A 19,084-nucleotide genomic window follows, 5' to 3' on the forward strand; every position below is an offset into this window, starting at 1 on the left:
TTGACTTCAAATTTTAATTTTAACTTTTAACTTTTATAATGCACAAAGAAGCACTTTAACTATCCAACTTTAAATAAATAAAAACATGAGTGTTACATGGCAAAATACACCTAGGATACCACGTAAGATGAAAAATGACATGTAGAATAACCTGTAGTACATGTGTGTCTATTTGTTCAACTTTCTACAAATTTAAATGTTATGCATATCCAAAATTAAAGAATATAAATATAATTCAAAGCAAATTTAAAGAATATATTTATGTATTATCCCTTCGTAAAATCATATTATTTCAAATTAAGAGTCAATTATTCAACCCATAAAAACATCCAAAACATTATAAATAGGAATATATTTTTTTTAAATCAAAAACCTAAAAAGAAAGAAATTTATGCAAATGATCAAATTTTAGAGTTGCCGAAAAATGTTGCACCTCAGAAGCACAAACGGCAAACCTCCCGTCGGCGTCGAATATCTCTTCGTTTTGCCCAATCGCCAAATCCTACAATAGGAATATAAACTTTGTGATCAAAGTAAGTTCAATTCACTTGCATTATACATCTTCGTTTTCGAATTCTGTCCATATATGCTTGTGTTCAACTGATTATACGTTCTAGACCTCAATGAATTTGTGTTTCTTATTATGAGTTATGTTTGACGAATTTTATTTGAAATGAGTTTATGAGATAATAAGTATTAGTTGAGTGACCATGACACGAGAAATCGAACTCGCTAAACTAGAATTGACTATTCAAAGTTTCATTGCGGATTGCACTGTGATATTCGAGACGCTTTGCGATTATTGATAATCTGATGCTAGTTGGTTAGTGTTATACATGCATACTATCTGTTTGATGAAAGTTCGGGCGATAATGCAAGCTCTAAGGATCAATATGCTCTGTTAGCAACTGAATCCTCTGGTGTTCCTTATGCTTTGCTATATCTTGTTTTAAAAATTGATTTGCACCTCTTCTTATTTGCACGATTCCTTTTTTTTGGTTTTCGTAATTGTTATTATAAGGTTTCGTTGCTAAATGATAGAGTAAGAAAATTGGATCTTAAAAATACATAGTTATTCATGTGGAATTATGATGGTGTACATTATTAGATTCTCATATTTCAGAAAGAAGTTTAACCATGTGTGGTCATGGAGAACATTTTGCTAACAGCGGCTGAACCTTTGGTGAAATTGTGAATCCAGTGCCTTCGCTCATATCTATGGTCTCACTATTGGGCTTATCCCACTCAAAGCATTGAAGAAGTGAACCTAGTGCCAATCCAATGACATGAATTGCTAGGTTCTCACCAGGGCAACCCCTCCTTCCTGATCCAAACGGAATAAACTTGCAGCCCTCTTTGACACTCTCAAAGCCTATAAATCTATCAGGGTTGAACTTTTCTGGATCCTCCCATACCTTAGGGTCATGATGTATCCCCCATGCATTCACTAATAGGATTGTTCCACGCGGAACTCGATATCCTGCTACTTTGCACTCTTCTGATGAAAGGTGAGGCAAAAGTAAAGGGGCTGCTGGATGCATCCGCAATGTCTCATTGATAATGCATCTGATGTAAGGAAGTTGAGCCAAATCGGATTCATCAATTAGACGGTCTTGTCCAACCTGATTGTCAATTTCAGTCTGTGCCGTCTTTAAAATTTCTGGATTGTCAAGCAAGCGTGAAAAAGCCCATTCTAGTGTTATTGCTGAAGTGTCTGATCCAGCTTGGAGTAGGATCTACATGTATTAGAAAACAGAGTGCATAAACTAGTCAACAACATTTAAAGGAACAGTAGATATAGACAGAAGCAAAGACACTCTGTAGGGTCAATGATTTTGGTAGTTCAAATATAGCTTTCATCTCAAGATCTATATCCAGGGTAGGGTAGTGCATATGTAAGTAGAATTATAATAGTCAACATCACCTGCCTATACTATGTCCTCCCTCCATTTCAATTTATTTGTACTGGTTTGACTTGACAGAGAGTGAAAGAAAGTAAAAAAGACTTTTGAATCTTGTGGTCTAAACATGACGTCATGTGGTATGTTGAAATTTACGAGCTGTCAAATTAGAAAAAAGACACTCTTTTTTAAATAAAAAAGAGAAGTAATACAAACAAACTGAAACAGAAGGAGTATATATCAATCTTGGTACGGAAGCATTTAGATTCATCTAATCATGTCTTTTTATCAAGAAACCCCAGCAGTATACCAATTTGTATCAAGTTCCATCTGAATCTTAACATAATATTAACTCAAGATAACACAAGCAAAGACAACAATGAAGACAATCTTCATGTACAAAAAGAAAAAATATAGATGTCTGATAGTCTTACCAGCAGTAGGTTTCTAATCATTTTATCTGTGTAGTATTTGGGGTCTGTTTTCTGTAAATCTACAAAACTTCCATTATTGTTTTCTTCTTCCCTGCGACAACCTCTGCTGAAGGAAAAGAACCACTGCTCTTTAATCGACTATGCTCGTCTATTTCCTTTCGCATAAAGTTATCTTTCTTCTTCTGTAGTTCCATCATCTTTTCCTCAACACTATGCAATCCAAACCACCTCATAAATGGCAAGAAATCCAAAATATTAGTCTTTGGAGCAGTGTTTATTGTATCCTTTGATATATCCTGGAATAGCATAGCTTCTTTTGAGTTCTCCCCATAGTATCTTTTCCCTGCAATCATTCTTGATATCACGTTGAACGTGAAGTTAAAAAGAGATGATTTCATCTCCACAATTATTTCCGAACTCTCTATGGAGACTCTAAAGAGTCTACGAATCAGGTAGTTTATTTCATCAGAACGGATGATTGATAGTGTCTGAATTCTATAGGAAGATAAAACTTCAAGAGTGGAAATTCTTCGAAGATTTCTCCAGTGCTCTCCATAAGAAGACCAAGCGAGGATAGTAAAATTGTACCCGAAATACTTACCACTGAGAAAATCAGGACGATTGGCAAAGATGATATCATTTTTAGTAAAACATTCTTCTGCTACTAAAGGTGATGAAACAAGGAGGACAGGCCGAGAGCCAAATTGAAGAAACACTACTGAACCGTAATGATTCGAGACTTTGAATAAAGCCCTATGGAAAGGTCTACTCAATAAGTAGAGATGGCCAATGAAAGGGAGTGCTGGAAATGGGCTAGGTGGAAGGTTTTGTAGCTTGTTAAGAAAATGGTGGCTTATGATATAAAGAACAAGGAACAGAACTGGGAAATACAGACAAAGACTGTCCATGGATGATCAGAATTGTAGTATTATGTCTGATAATTATCTAGTTTTATTATACTTGTATGAAGATCTTTGCAGCTTAGACAAGAATAAATAAGTGTCATCAAGTCTTGATTTTGTAATCTAAATTGATCAATATTTAATCCCTACTAATGTAGGTTAGTTGTAGAAATTTATTATTTATAGAAATGTTATCCTTGTAATCAAACAGGAAGGAATTAAATACTAACAAGTAAACATCCAATAAACAGGACCTTAGAATTTATTTAGGCAATTGAAGATTGATGACGAATGACAAGACACAATTTTTCTGGATGTACTCTAATTTAGGTTCATTTGTCCGGTATCAAATATGCATTAATATATGCAGTGTATATGTATTCAATATCAATATCATCAATGCATCCAATATCAATTTTATCTGGTGTATCCTTTATCAGTTTCATCCAATTTCGTGTATCAAGTATCAAATATACATTGATGTATTCGTGCTTAGATATGTGTACCTGGTATCACATATGCACTTATACATTCATCAAGTAACCAATATCAAATATGGACTGATGTATTAAGTGTATTTATACACAGATACATATCAATCATTATTTCTAGACATGTAAACATTGTCCCCAAGTAAAATTAAACCAAAATCAGAACTGAATAGTTTATGAAAGTGATACTCTGTGTTTAAATAGTTATAGTAGCATGTTTGCTTAGTCAGGTAATTTTTTCATCATTGAAACCCATAAAACAATAGATCCAAAATGTTGAAACATCATCTTAAATACTCTAATTTTCAAACAACAATCGCTAAAGGAAGAGATCTGGAAAATTGAATAGGTCGTCAATGAATCGGGAACTCAGAAGCACAATTTTCTTCCTTTTGCTCAATTGCCAAATCCAACAATAGGAGTATGAACAAGGCCTTCACATTCTGATCAAAGTAAGTTCAATTTTTTCACTTCCATTATACATCTTCATTTTCAGATTCTCTCCATATATGTGTGTTCGAGTGCTGATACCTTCTTGACCTCAATGAATTTATGAGTCTTATGAGTCATGTTGGTGAAGTTCAATGAATTTTATTTGAAATTCTTTTGGAAACGCCTCGGGTTTACCTTTGCTCAACTTAATTTTGGTTTTCGTTAATTTCACTCTAAGATATTGATTATACTTTATAATTTGTCTGCATTATTCTAAGGGGATGGTATAGTACCAAAGAAGTTATAACTCTAATTATTATGTCATGACTCTAACTTCTAAGGGGACAGTGTAGTGCCGAAGAAGTTATAACTCTAATTTCGTTAAATGTTCGAATTGTGTAATCATCAGTTATTGACATTGGTAAGCGACCCAAAGTGATCTAATTATAATTCAATTCGTGACTTCAAATTTGAATTGCTTTCCTGTTAACCGCGTAAAAGAAGCTTTTGGTATTTGTGCTCCAAGATGCACTATAAATTGCTACTTCCTTTTGGTTACTGTTGTATTTAGAGAGTTCATTTCCTACATGATCACTCAACTCATTGTTATTATCGCATTCACATCTCTTCTTGATTATTCCAATGTTTTTCAATAAAAAAAATGACTTTCTGAGATAATATAATTTTGTTATGTGACCATATTAGTTCTAACTCTCTAAACTAATGACTATTCAAGGTTACAGTCACAGATTACTTTCTAATAATGGGCCCATGATATTAGAGAAGCTTTGCTATTATTGATAATCTGATACGAGTTGTGAGTTTAAACATGCATACTATCTGTTTGATGAAAGATCGGGTTATAATGTTAGCTCCAAGAATCAATATGTTCTGTTAACAACTGAATCATCTGCAGTACTATAGTCACCATTATGGAACTTATGCTATAAGGTATTCCTTATGCTTTGCTATATTCTTGCTTCAAAAAATGATTTGCTCTTCTTCCCTCACGATTCCTCTTTGTTTTTTGTACTTAATATTATAAGGTTTCATCGCTGAGTGACAGAATAAGAAAATTGGATCTTAAACTTTCTAAGTTATTCATGTGGAAGTAATGGCATACATTATTAGAATCTTGTTTAGGATCAGATTTCAGAAAGAAGTTTAACCATGTGTGGTCGTGGAGAACATTTTGCCAATAGCGGCTGAACCTTTGGTGAAAGTGTGAATCCAGTGCCTTCACTCATATCGATGATCTCCCTATTGGGTTTATCCCACTCAAAGCATTGAAGAAGTGAGCCTAGTGCCAATCCAATGACATGAATTGCTAGGTTCTCCCCAGGGCAACCCCTCCTTCCTGATCCAAATGGAATAAACTTGCAGCCCTCTTTGACACCTTCAAATCCTAAAAATCTATCAGGATTGAACTTTTGTGGCTCCTTCCATACCTTAGGGTCATGATGTATCCCCCATGCATTCACTAATAGGACTGTTCCACGCGGAACTCGATAGCCTGCAACCTTGCACTCTTCTGATGAAAGATGAGGCACAAGTAAAGGGGCTGCTGGATGCATCCGCAATGTCTCATTGATGATGCATCGGATGTAAGGAAGCTGAGCCAAATCGGATTCATCAATTAGGCGGTCTTGTCCAACCTTATTGTCAATTTCCGTCTGTGCTGTCTTTAAAATTTCTGGATTGTCAAGCAAGTGTGAAAAAGCCCATTCTAGTGTTACAGCTGAAGTATCTGATCCAGCTTGGAGTAGGACCTGCATGCATAACAAACAGTGTATAAATTAGTCAACAACCTTTGAAGGAACAGTAGATATACACAGAAGTAAAGACACTCAATAGGGTCAATGATTTTGAAAGTTCCAAATATAGCTTTCATTTCAAGATCTAGAACCAGGGTAGGGTAGGAAATATACAAGTAATCAAAAAAGCCAATGTCACCTGCCTATACTATTTATTCCCTCCATTTCAATTTGTTTGTCTTAGTTTGACTTGACACAGAGTTAAAGAAAGTAAATAAGACTTTTGAATCATGTAGTTTAAGGGATGTTGAGATTAAAGTGTTGTCAAATCAGGAAATAAACATTTTTTTTGAAACAAATTAAAAAGAAAAGTAATACAAACAAATAGAAACAAAAGGGAGTATATATCAATGTTAGTACGGAACATTTTAGATTCATCTAAGCATGTCTTTTAATTAAAAAACAGTAGCAATATACCAATTTGTGTCCAGTTCCATTGAAGCTTAACATAGTATAAACTCAAGATAACACAAGCAAAGAAAACGATGAAAATAATCTTCTGTGGTGGATCTTCAGGAATAAAAATAAAAACAAAACATATAGATCATGTCTGATAGTCTTACCAACATTAGGCTTCTAATTGTTTCATCTGTGTAGTATTCGGGGTCTGTTTTCTGTAAATCTAACAAAACTTCCATGATAATTTTTTTCTTCCCTGCCACAACCTCTGCTGAAGGAAAAGAACCATTGGTCTTTAATCGACGATGCTCGTCTATTTCCTTTTGCATAAAGTTATCTCTCTTCTTCTGTAGTTCCATCATCTTCTCCTCAACATCATGCAAACCAAACCACCTCATAAATGGCAAGAAATCCAAAATATTAGCCTTTGGAATTGTTGTTATTGTAGCCTTTGATATATCCTGGAATAGCTTAGCTTCTTTTGAGTTCTCTACTTTCTCTCCATAGTACCTTTTCCCTGCAATCATTCTCGATAGCACATTGAATGTGAAGTTAAAAAGCGATGATTTAATCTCCACAATTTTTTCCGAACCCTCTATGGAGACTCTAAAGAGTCTACGAATCAGGTAGTTTATTTCATCAGAACGGATGCTAGATAGTGTCTGGATTCTATAGGAAGATAAAACTTCAATGGAGGAAATTCTTCGAAGATTTCTCCAGTGCTCTCCATAGGAAGACCAGGCAAGGCTAGTAAAATTGTACCCGAAATGCTTACCACTAAGAAAATCAGGACGATTGGCAAAGATGATATCATTTTTAGTAAAACATTCTTCCGCTGCTGAAGGTGATGAAACGAGGAGGACAGGACGAGAGCCAAATTGAAGAAACACTACTGAACCATAACGATTCGAGACTTTGAATAAAGCTCTATGGAAAGGTTTACCCAATAAGTAGAGATGGCCAATAAAAGGTAGTACTGGAAATGGGCTAGGGGGAAGATTTTGTAGCTTGTGAAGAAAATGATAGCTGATGATATAAAGAACAAAGAAGAGAACTGGGAAATACAAATAAAGACTGTCCATGGTTGATCAGAATTAGTATTATGTCTGATAATTATCTAGTTTTATTAGCTTGGATTAAGATCTTAACAGCTTAGACAAGAATAAATAAGTATAATTAGATCTTGGCTTTGTAATCTAAATTAAACAAGAAGTATCTTGCTGGCTAATAGGTATTTGTTTAATCCCTAATAATGTAGGTTAGTTGTAGAAATTTATTATTTATAGTAAAGTTATCCTTGTAAACAAACAAGAAGGAATTAAATACTAACAAATTAAACATCCAATAAAGAGGACCTTTGAATTTATTTAGGCAATTGATGATTGATGACGAATGGCAAGACGCAATTTTTCTGGATTTACTCTAATTTATTTTATTGGAGCAATGGCCCCTAATTGAATTTAATATTTGCTAACGTTAGTTTACACACAGCTTGTGCTGAAGTATACGAATATCCGATTTTGGGACCACTATTTAAGTCATAGGCGACTTTTTTTTTTTTGCAAATTTATCCATTTCGAGAACATTTTTAAACATACTCAAAGTTGAATGTTTGTTGGAATGATTGAAGTTCATTCACATATGATCAAAGTGTTATGGTATATTTGCACACATTTCAGCATAGTATATGATGTTTGACCTAACAGTCTTAAACACTTCAGACAATTATTTAGTTGGCATAGTCCATGTTTGAAGTTGGTTTAAATGAAATATTTTATAATTTTTCTCTGATGTTTGGATTAACGGTCCCAAACTACATATATTCTTGATGAAATTATTGACTTCACGATTGCTACCTTCCTTGGCTTCCATCAATACATGTGATGGAAATAAATCACCTAATTTCTTTTTCGATTGGAATTTAATCCTCGAGTTTTTCTTAGTTATCATCTGGTTTATTGACTGGTAGGCCATGGTTAGTCTACTTGCTTCTGCATCTTGATTTCAACGTTGTAATAGTGTATTATATATATATATATATATTTGATACAGCTTACGTTTTCTTCTTTAAACGTAGGTTGTTTGTTTGTGTATTGTTACTGGTTGATATACAGGAACCTAATCTATTTAATAAATATGGTTCTGCAGAAATCTAGTATAGTTGAAAAGCAAACGCACTTGTCCTTTTCCTGTATTTATTGTATTTTATTATTCTATTTTGTTGCATTTTTTCTACTAAATTTATTTGAAGGAAGCATGCATCTTACGATTACGTGATTGAAAAAGAAAAAAAAGTCCTTAATAGATTTAGCTTTGAGTAAACATTGTAGGGACCCCTAACATCACTAGTCACTAGTAATAAATGTCAATTTGTCAATATTCATACACAACAGTGAAAAAAATAAAGTCAACTTGTTTCTTCCCCACCCCACCCCTACCCCCAACCCCTGCTCATTTTGCATTATGTGAAAGTTACACGGGCCTGAATTATTCAGTCATCTAATTTATATATTATGCAAAAAAATATTTTTGCACCAAACATACATGTAGTATACTTATAACATACATATTCATATAATGTGTATATTTTTATCATATGATAAATTAGTTGGTTTAGCGATATATTTGGTAGGAAAGTTTTTTTTTTTAATTGAGGGTTAAAATAATCCTGACATTACATCTCAATCAAGCGATCATGTCTAATAAAAGGAAGGCAAAAAAAAAAAAAACGCTACCAAGTTAAATTAATACTAGGAGAAAGTATAAGGAGCTAATAAGTTTAATGCAATCTATTGAGTAGACTACTTTTGTGAATAGTTGATGATTACTAACTTGCTAACATTGATTTCAAGTTTATTTACAAGAAAAATGAATTATAAATCTATTGCGTATTTTTATGAAGTTGGAATAAGGACTAAGGTTTGCGTATATTATTATTTTTCTCATTGTACTGATATGATCATTTGGTCATGGGTGGCTTAACTTCTTCTGTATGGGTTTATGTTATGATACGATTGTTAGAATTTTTATGTTGTTGTTTTATCAATATTGAGTGGGGAATCTTAGTTGGTTGGCTAGGATTTATAAGGATGAAGTTAAATTTATATTGTATTTAATTGAATAAATTAGTTTTGAAATTATAATTTTAAAACTATAATCAATCAGTCCACATACCAAACGACCCCATCTTTTCATACCTGGAATAGAAATTGTAATTTATTTTCTTGATTAGTCAGAATACAGAAGTTTGCTAATGTAATTTATTTTCTTGATTAGTCAGAATACAGAAGTTTGCTAATGTTTATTATTTTATTTTTGTATCTGATCCTATAGATACATAGGGTTGGCCGGCAATACTTCGAATAGACAGATAAAAAATTAGTAATTTTATGATAATTAGTTAGCTTTGAAGGTTAGTTAACCAAATAAATTAATTTATTTTAGTGAATAGAAAGAATTTTGATTAGTTGGTTGTAAATAGTTGATAATCTGAAATTTTTTTTTTTGAGAAAAGACATAAAATCACTATTGAAGTTGTCTCAGATTTTCATAAAGACACTTTAACTTTGCAATTGTCCTATTACCCCACTAAATAATTTTGAACATATATTATAATACCATTTTTCGATCAGCCACAAATCTTAAGAAGCAAGTATTGCATGACATGTGTTAATTTAATTAAAAATATTTTTTTTTCATTTTAAATTTTTTCCTATCTTTTTTCTTCTTCTTGATTTCTCCCTCCCTCTCTTACTTTTTTATTTTTAATTTTGATATATCTCAAATTTCATTTCATTTTCCATCTCCCACAAGTGATTAATCCATTCATTTCCTTTTTTTTCTTCACCTCCCACCCCCCATGTCAAATTGAAACTCACTTCTTTTTTTTATTTTTTTCTTCTTCTTTTCCGGTCAAATTCTTTATAAAATTCATACTATTATTTAGACTTTATTGAATTATTGATAATAAAATTAATTATTTTTTAAGAAAATTTAAAATTTTGAAGGTACCATCAACTACTCATTTTTCATATATATTAGAAATGCTAATTTTAAAAGAATCAATTAATTTCTAAAAAATTGAAAGAGCTTAATTGAAATCGAATAAAAAAAATATATGATACTTCATAATCATCTTGAAATTTAATGAATTTATTGAATTGTTCGAAATGTAAGAAATATTTAGATAAAATTTTAAAAACTAAAGAGAGTAAAACTAGTAGTAGTAATAAAAAAAAAGGTGAAATTGTGATAAAAATGGTGACATTGAAAGTAAGATTCTTCAATGAATGGAGGTGACAATGAATTTTTGAAAAGAAAGAAGAAAGAAAGAGAAAAAATAAAAAGAAAAAAAAAGTTAAAATAATAAGAAAAATAAGAAAATATATTTTATAATAAAATACTTGTAAAAATAAAATTATATTAGTTATTTTAGGCTGCTCACTCTCTTAGAGAGAATGCATACCACTCTCTATGTCAGATACATGAAAAATGATGTAATTATATCTATTCAAAATTGTTTAGTGGGGTAATATGACAGTTGCAAAGTTAAGGTATCTTTTTTTAAAAATTCGAGACAACTTCAATGATAATTTTATGTCTTTTCACTTTTTTTTATAAGTAATTGGTACATATTTGAATAGGATTGTTTGAAAGTGATAATAATAGTTAAATGTGTTGATAAAAAGATGTTCACTAATACCTTTTCTATGAAAAAACTAGGAAAAAATTTCGAAATATATTTAAATTTTGATCGAAATTGTTGAAACGATATCAAACTATGGAAAGAATATTTTACCCCTGTAATATTTAATAGTTGCATAATTGTAAATAATAATATGTTCATGTGGGCACATATTTTTTAAAATACACTATTAAATATTGCAGGATAAAAAGTCCTCAATAAAGTTTGGTGTGGTAACAACAATTTCGGCTAAAGTTAGAATATTTTCCAGACTCTTTTCCCTAAATATTATTGAATGTTTTTAAAATCGTCTATCAAAATCATATATTTTTATCCTTTTCATTGATAGGCTTCAATTTATTGATTAAAAACAGCAATCTAAAATTAGTTTTTAATTTCAAAAAATTTAGGCAACATTAAAAATTACTTCACACATATTTTTACCCTCCGAACCTTATCAAAAAAAAAAAAAACTCAATTCCTCATCTACTCACTCATAAAATGTGTTTGAGTCGGAACCTAATAAAGAGTTTGTTTTTTCGGTCGGGTCTTGAGGGATAAACAAAATGGATGAATTAATTTGGTAAAGTTCCGTGATATTTTTTAAATTTAAAAATTAGTTTTATGTTATATTTTTTTAATTTAATCTATTAATGAAAGGATGATTATACACTAATTGTTAGACAAAGAAGATATATACACACACCATCTATCTATTCAAGATGAGTGTACATAAACACCAGTTTGTAATAAGGAGTATATTCACTTTAAGTAATAAAATTGAACATATCTTTGCCCCTTTTACCATTTAAAAATAACTTTGGTATAAACCAAATAAAGGAATAAAATAGAGAAATAATTAAGAAACATATTTTTAAAAAAGTATTTTGAATACGATAGATTCAAAACAATTAACTAATAAATTAACTGTAATTTATCAACGTATAAACTTAATGTATATAGTTTAATATTCCACACTTATCACCGTCGGACGACAATCTTTGGATAATTCACGAGGCAGGAACAGTAAGTTGGTTTTGTTTTAATAATTTTAAAATCGATCAAAATTGATTTAATTTTAATTTATTCGAGAATTGTTAATTAGCAAATGAGCCAATGTCCACTCAATTGTCTCCGCTGAGGTGTCTGCCAAATAGCATATCAAATTGGTAAAAATGATTATTGATTATCACAATTGTTTTATTTTTACCATCATAATAATACTTGTTATGAAGTTATCTGTATAATTACTCAGGATTTGTTTCTCATTCCTGTATTAAAAATCACTATTATGGTTCTTTCTCAGTTTTCTTGTTGAGAATGTTGTTGATTATGTAAGATATGACTCAGTAATAAATATTGGCAAAGATGATATCAGTCTTTATATAAGTATTATTCTGTCGATATCAATTTGTTTGTCTTACTTTCTTTTTAATAAAAGAATGTTCCTTTACAAATTTGGTAACTCTTTAGTTTGAACAGCCCACGTGATATAGTTAAATCACAAGATTAAATGTTATTTTTGTATCTTTAGTTTAAGCCCGACCATTGTGTATCCCTAGACGGCTAGATCCTATTTTGTTGTTGTTGAAGCCCACAAGATTCACAAGTCATTCTTTAAACTTTGTGTCCGATCAAACTAAGACAAATAAATTGAATTTGAAATTGAATTTGAGGGAGTACTATGCTGCTCAAGGTGATGAAACAAGGGGAGGACAGGATTAGAACCATAAGGTAGAAAGATCACCACGCCATAATGATTTGAGGCTTTGAGTTAGGCTATGTGGAAAGCTCGTAAGCTGGCCTGGGCACCACAAAGTCGTTTTCTTAATTAAAAAATAAGGCTTTGTGGAAAGATTTACCTAGCAGGTTGAGTGAAGGTTTAATAGCTTGTGAAGAAAATGGTATTTGATTTTATATAGAACAAAGAACAGCAGTAGGAAGTAGAGCTAAAGACTGTTTCATTCAAAAAGGATAAAGATGATCACTATTATGTCTGATAATTTATCTAGATTTGACTATGCTAGATTGAAATAATTAAGATATGCATCTAACTTATGTTAGCTAAATTAAGTAACAAGTCTTTTTTAGACGAGGTAGTTGTTTAATCCATGATCGTTTTGGTTAGTTGTCAAGACTTGGCTCTGTTTATTAGCTGGCCTTACTGAGCTTAACAAGAAGGAATTAAAGTAGATCCTTATTGAAGAGAATTAAATTAGATACACAAAGTGAACCTCCCCGAAATAGGGCCGCCCTTGAATTGATTGTGTCAGTGATTAGTTATTGAAGCAGGGAAAGACGTAAGGCTATTTGGATCTTCCGGAGCAATGACATTTTCTTGCTTTTGCGTTTTGATTTGGACGTTTTATATATATATGGTATATGATACATCTTACAGTTTCTCTCTTGAAAACTTTGTTGTTTGTTTGTGTATTGTCACTTGTCGATAGGAACGTCATCCATTTAATATGAAACAACTGAAATCAAGGTCTGCTGGAAAAACTGATTTCACTTGTCTTTTCCGGTAGTATTGTTTATCTTATTACTCCACTCCCCCCCTTCCTTCCTTTTCTAGACAAAATTCATAAAAGGGAAGTATTTTAGTTATAGAAACAGTCTAAATAAGCTTAGCGTGAAATAACATGGAAGGGGGGCGTTTACATGAAGTACTTTCTGCCAATTAATTAACTTTTATTTGCTTAGAAGAAGTTAAACAAGAGAGATACGTCTAGGCAGATATATAAATCCTGTTGTGAAACAAAGGCCAAAGAACCATTTGATTAATGATCAGTCAGTGAAAACATGCTAGCTTTCAGTGCAATCTGTGATTATAAACAAATATACAAGTAACGTATCGCTCTCAATTAATTTAAAGGGATGAGAATTAGAAAAGAAACCTTAAACTTTCACATGAAAGTTTACCGTGACTAATCTTGTTGCACTCTTCTTTGGTTTTACTTTTGTCTGACCAGTCTGAGTACTAGGCAGAAGAAATCTAATCGAATTTGAGAAGGAAGAGGCACAATAGTTGGTCGAGGACAAAAATCATCAAACGCATAATTATCTTATATTCAACTCTAAGAAGTCACACAACTTAGTGGTTAAGAAGTCATAATTAAAAGTGTGAAGTCAAGAGTTTGGATCTACATGGCTTCTTGGTTACTTTTATACCCTTGGACTACCCTGGTCTTCTATTATTATGTGAAGCAACGTTGCCTATGTACTCCTGAACTAATCAGCAATTCAATTTCTTAAATTCCCGGATTCTCTTCTGATAACGGGCTCTTGATGTTAAAGATGCTTTATCATCCATGGTTTGATACTGGTAGATGAGTCTTTTGAGTATATGGGTACTTCTTGTATACAAGGTTTAAAACTAGGTAAAGTTGTTTCCGAGGTCACAGATTCCAGCCGCGTAAGCAGACACTAATGCTTGCATTCCCTTGGGGTTCATCCCCCTGAATCCTACTAACGCAGGATGCCTTGTGCACCGGCTGCCCTTTTATCCTTTGTCAACATACGGACACTTGCAGTACTGTTGTTACTTTCATGTCATTCCTGTCATATGGAGTTCCATAAGCTACTGTTTTCATGCTTAATAATTAGGAGTTCATTTTCATTTCTTTTTTAGTTGACTTTGGTGTAAAATATACTTTAAACAGAACAGAATGGAAGCTATAGTTGGTGATCTAGGAACTGGATCTACTCCACAAAGAAGTGATCCTTTGATATCTCTGCTTGTGCAGGCGTACAAATTTTGCAGGTATAAACGATTTTGTGCATGTACATTTTGCCACCATTTTTCACTGTATCTCGTACTTGTCATTATATTTCCTCACCGACTCCCCAGAACGAAAGAACAAAGAAGTCAGGATGTGAAATGCTTTTTTGTTTAGAGATGATGGGGTACAGTTATGGCCAGAATCATAGTTCAGAAAGAAGTTTGATCATATTTAATTGTGGACAACATTTTTCCAATAGAGGCTGAACCTTTTATGAATTTGTGAATACAGTTCCTTTACACATATCAATGATCCCGCGGTTGGTTGATAACCTGCAACCTCACACTCTTCTGATGAAAAGCGAGGTGCAAGTAAAGGGTCTGCTGGATGCATCCACCACTGTCTCATTGGTGATGCATCGGAAAGTTGAGCCAAACCAGATTCATTAGTTAGGCGGTCTTGTCCAACGAGCTAGAAAGATTCAATATTAACTGCCTATACTATATAGATATCTTGGTAAGTAACAACTAGACATGTTTTTCTATATATCAAAGAACGTGCCAATAGTACTAGCAAAGAAATGAATGTTCTTTAAGAATGGAAAATGCATATAATACTCACTCTGAATTTTAGCTCAATATCATTTTTAGAATACAATAACATAGATGACCAATATGAATAATATACTAGTTTGGTCATGTGGTTTGAGACGAATTGTGTTCATATCTGAGAGAGAAGATTAGACATTACAGGTCGTGGGCTACATTTAGCCACCAAGGGTTGAGCTTTAGGCAAGGTGAGTCCAGTTCCTTCAGTCATATCAACCAATTCATCGCCAATCCGTTGCCAATCAAAGCACTGAATAATACATCCCAATGACAATGCAACCATTCGAACAGCCAATCCTTCTCCAGGACAACTCCTTCTTCCAGAACCAAAAGGCATCATTTTGTACCCATCTCTAACACCTTCTAGTCCTTCAAATCTTTCTGGTTTAAACTTTCTTGGTTCATCCCAAAGCTTAGGATCGTTGTGTATAGCCCACAAATTCACAAGCAACATTGTACCTCTAGGTACACGGTAGCCTCCCACAGTGGTCTCCTCAGACGACTCGTGGGGGACTAACAGAGGTCCTGCAGGGTACATTCTGAACGTCTCGTTTACAATGCAACGTAGGTAAGGTAGGTTGTTCATGTCTGACTCGTCGATTAGACGTTCATGGCCAATACGTTCGTCGATTTCAGCTTGTGCTTTCTTCAGTGTTTCAGGATGGTTTAACATAAGTGATAAAGCCCATTCCATTGTCCCAACTGAAGTATCAGTACCTGCTGCTAATAGTACCTACAAATATCAAAATATTATCAAGTTTTATTATTTACACATTAATAACAACATGAAAGATGAAATCCAGACAAAGTATTTTATTTTATTGTCGTTCTAGAAAGAACATGCTTCAAATATTAAATCCGTACGAATTTTGTTAAGATTTTTTTAATACAATAAATTGGGGACAATTGTTTTGGACACTACAAATGTTTAATTCATATCGATACAACAACCAACTACAGCTTACGTTTCAAAGAAAAAATCCTTGTTTATCTCAAAGTCAAAAAAGAAGTCATTAAACGATTTATATTTTGTGTATTAGTGGTGTCATTTGCGGTTGATCGATTATTTTCCTAAAGGGAATATTTGACCAATGTTCATCTTATAGGCTATTAATCAAATTGAAAATACATTAAAGTTTTCCACACCAAATCCTATCTTTCCATATTGGAATTACAATATTTCAACATAGTACTTCTAGAATGATTTATTTCCCTTTTTTATTTGGATTTTACCTAATCCTCTTGTAGAAGGTTCTATTATCTTATTTTTTAGGTAACTATGGCATAATATATAAATGTGTCATTTAACTTCATTTTATATTTATGTCCTTCAACTTTGGGCATGCACAAACAGATGCTTGAACAAGTAGACACATGAGTCATACATGACACAATACACGTAGGATAAAAATGACATGGAGGATGTCATGTAGGATATGTGTGTTCATTTGTTCAATTTTATACAATTTAAACGTATGCTTGTAAACACTCAAAGTTAAAAGACATAAATGTGATTTGTAGTCAAGCTAAATGGTATGTTATGAAGGATAATACTCTTTCTTTTTATCTATCTATTTTTCTTTTCCTTTTTTAAACGCAAATAGTTTGACTAGCTAGAAGCGGACTAGTGGTAGGTCTTCATCCATGGTATTCTCCAAATTGGCATTCAACTTTGTACTAAACTTATTGAAACCTGCTCTCATTAAATAGCTCTTAAATCATAGAAAAGTAAATCGCACTGGTATAATGAGTGTAACTAAAGAAGACAATGGCATGGAGAATCGACCCCTAATGAATCCTTATGGATTTCGATTCGATAAATAATATGCTTAAATTTTTTTAGGATTAATGCATTATTTAAGTGACTTACAAGCATAAGGCTTCTGATTATTTCGTCTTTGTAATATTCCGGTTCCTTTTCTTGCAGTGTTAACAACACTTCAATCAACGATTTCTTCTTCCCTTCAATCTCCGAATCAGTAACAGTTCCGTCTTTCTCCATTCTCTTTCTGCAACCTTTTATCAGTCCCTGCATAAACTCATCTCTCTTCTGTTGCAACACAAGTAAACTTTTCTCCAATTTCCTCACCAACAGCTTCAACGCCGGCAGAAAGTCACCGACATTCGTCGCCCCACCGATCCTGAAAGTCTCTTCTACCATTTCCCTGAATCTTGTAGCTTCTTCAATATCCTCCACATTCTCTCCGTAGTACCTGTTTGAAAATATAATTAAGTAAATAAAATAAAATTAAACTTTAGCATATAACTTATTGGATTCACATCTACAAATATAACGAGGGCATGCACAAATAAGAACAAGTTTACGGAATTGAATAAATAAAAAAGGTAAATTTCTGTTTAAACTTTTAGATGAAATAGTTACGGATTTAATTTGCACCTTTTTCCTGCAATCGTCCTCATCATTACATTCAACATCAGCTCAAAAAACATGGATTTCATATCCACAGATTTTTCAGCCATAGCAGAGGAATTAATCCTCTTAACCATAGATTTCACTTCATCCACACGAATTCCGTGAAGCATTTGAAGACGATGAGTTGAAAACATCTCAACGGAAGTAATTCTCCGTAGATTTCTCCAATGATCTCCATAAGAACTCCAAGCCAACGATGTAAAATTATAACCTAGATGTTTTCCGGCCATCAAATGAGGGCGATTTGCGAAAACGACGTCGTTCTTCGTGAAACACTCTTCCGCTCCGGCGGGCGATGAAACGAGAAGAACTTTCCGGGAACCGAATTGGAGGAGAAGAACAGGGCCATATCGATCGGAGATTTTTGCTAAGGAACGTTGAAGAGGTTTTTTGAAGAGATAAAGATGGCCAATAATTGGGAAAGTTAGAAATGGAGCTGGTGGATGATTATGGAATTTGCGTAAAAAATGTTTGGTGATAATGTAGAAAGCTAAGAGAAGAGGAGCAGCATACAAAAATGGTGAACGTGTGTAATCCATTGTAAATGGGAAAGTGAATGTGTTGGTTGAGTTGTTACACTTTTTAGTATTTATATTGTTGGGGTTTAAATGGAAGACTTGTGTTTGAGGGGACATTAGTCAATGGCGTGGATAATGAGCTCAGTTATTAGATGGAAAATTCAAAATCATATGAAATTATTTATTTTTTTAAAAAAAAACATTATATTGGTATAATAAAGAGTAAAGCTAACTATTCAATAAAAATTAGGTGATATTTAAGAATTGTTTTAGATTATAATTTTTTTGAAAATAATTAATCTTTAATGGCATAATAAATAAAATAGTGACACACAAAATGAGAAGAAAGTATCCGATTAAAGGTTTTGAGAAATTATTACGAATCCTTGGCAATATTATTGTCAAAATAAGAGGCAATAGCAATAAAATATATAGATTCTATACTACAAAACTTATTCCAAAAGAAGTCTATCTATTAATTAAAGTAGGGATACCAATTAATAGTCTTGATTTTTAAGGAAACATATTAGGCATATTAATCTAGTCCTTAGATTTTCATCATTTCTTTACTACTGTTAGCTGTCATATTTATATATTTCATCTAGTTCAAGTGTTTTTGAGTAACTATTAAACCAACGGAGTAATTTTTTTTATTTTATTTTTTAATGTGTTACACTAGACGATTAACAATTTATACGATTACTAGCCACCATACCTATTCTTCTACCTATATATACTTCCACTA

General features: G+C 32.6%; 2 protein-coding genes, 1 long non-coding RNA gene and 1 pseudogene across 3 annotated transcripts; 1 reads left to right on the forward strand and 3 right to left on the reverse strand.

Moving 5' to 3' along the window:
* Positions 1–327: 327 nt before the first annotated feature.
* Positions 328–15,757, forward strand: LOC138347870 (uncharacterized). The gene is made up of 4 exons (XR_011220431.1): positions 328–533; positions 4,078–4,180; positions 14,720–14,820; positions 15,071–15,757. It is a non-coding gene; the product is annotated as an uncharacterized lncRNA (long non-coding RNA).
* LOC112940068 (cytochrome P450 81Q32-like) lies at positions 1,052–3,439 on the reverse strand (annotated as a pseudogene).
* Positions 5,237–13,303, reverse strand: LOC101266936 (cytochrome P450 81Q32). Its single transcript, XM_026030845.2, has 2 exons — positions 6,538–13,303; positions 5,237–5,929 (listed from the first exon to the last, which is right to left on the reverse strand). The coding sequence occupies exons 1-2, from the start codon at positions 7,453–7,455 to the stop codon at positions 5,306–5,308; spliced, it is 1,542 nt and encodes a 513-aa protein (XP_025886630.1). The 5' UTR covers positions 7,456–13,303; the 3' UTR covers positions 5,237–5,305.
* On the reverse strand, positions 15,367–18,533 carry LOC101267231 (cytochrome P450 81Q32). The gene is made up of 3 exons (XM_004238068.5): positions 17,786–18,533; positions 17,258–17,600; positions 15,367–16,120 (listed from the first exon to the last, which is right to left on the reverse strand). The coding sequence occupies exons 1-3, from the start codon at positions 18,454–18,456 to the stop codon at positions 15,500–15,502; spliced, it is 1,635 nt and encodes a 544-aa protein (XP_004238116.3). The 5' UTR covers positions 18,457–18,533; the 3' UTR covers positions 15,367–15,499.
* Between the last annotated feature and the right edge of the window lie 551 nt (positions 18,534–19,084).

This window comes from Solanum lycopersicum, chromosome 4 (genome assembly GCF_036512215.1).
Source record: "Solanum lycopersicum chromosome 4, SLM_r2.1".
NCBI classification, from domain to species: Eukaryota; Viridiplantae; Streptophyta; class Magnoliopsida; order Solanales; family Solanaceae; genus Solanum; species Solanum lycopersicum.

Coding starts and splice junctions, on each gene's coding strand:
- LOC101266936 (XM_026030845.2), bottom strand. CDS start 7,455: ATGGACAGTCTTTATTTGTATTTCCCAGTTCTCTTCTTTGTTCTTTAT. Junction 5,930..6,537: donor CAATTAGAAGCCTAATGTTG/GTAAGACTATCA, acceptor TTATGCATGCAG/GTCCTACTCCAAGCTGGATC.
- LOC101267231 (XM_004238068.5), bottom strand. CDS start 18,456: ATGTCCCCTCAAACACAAGTCTTCCATTTAAACCCCAACAATATAAAT. Junction 17,601..17,785: donor AGGACGATTGCAGGAAAAAG/GTGCAAATTAAA, acceptor ATTTTCAAACAG/GTACTACGGAGAGAATGTGG. Junction 16,121..17,257: donor TAATCAGAAGCCTTATGCTT/GTAAGTCACTTA, acceptor TGATATTTGTAG/GTACTATTAGCAGCAGGTAC.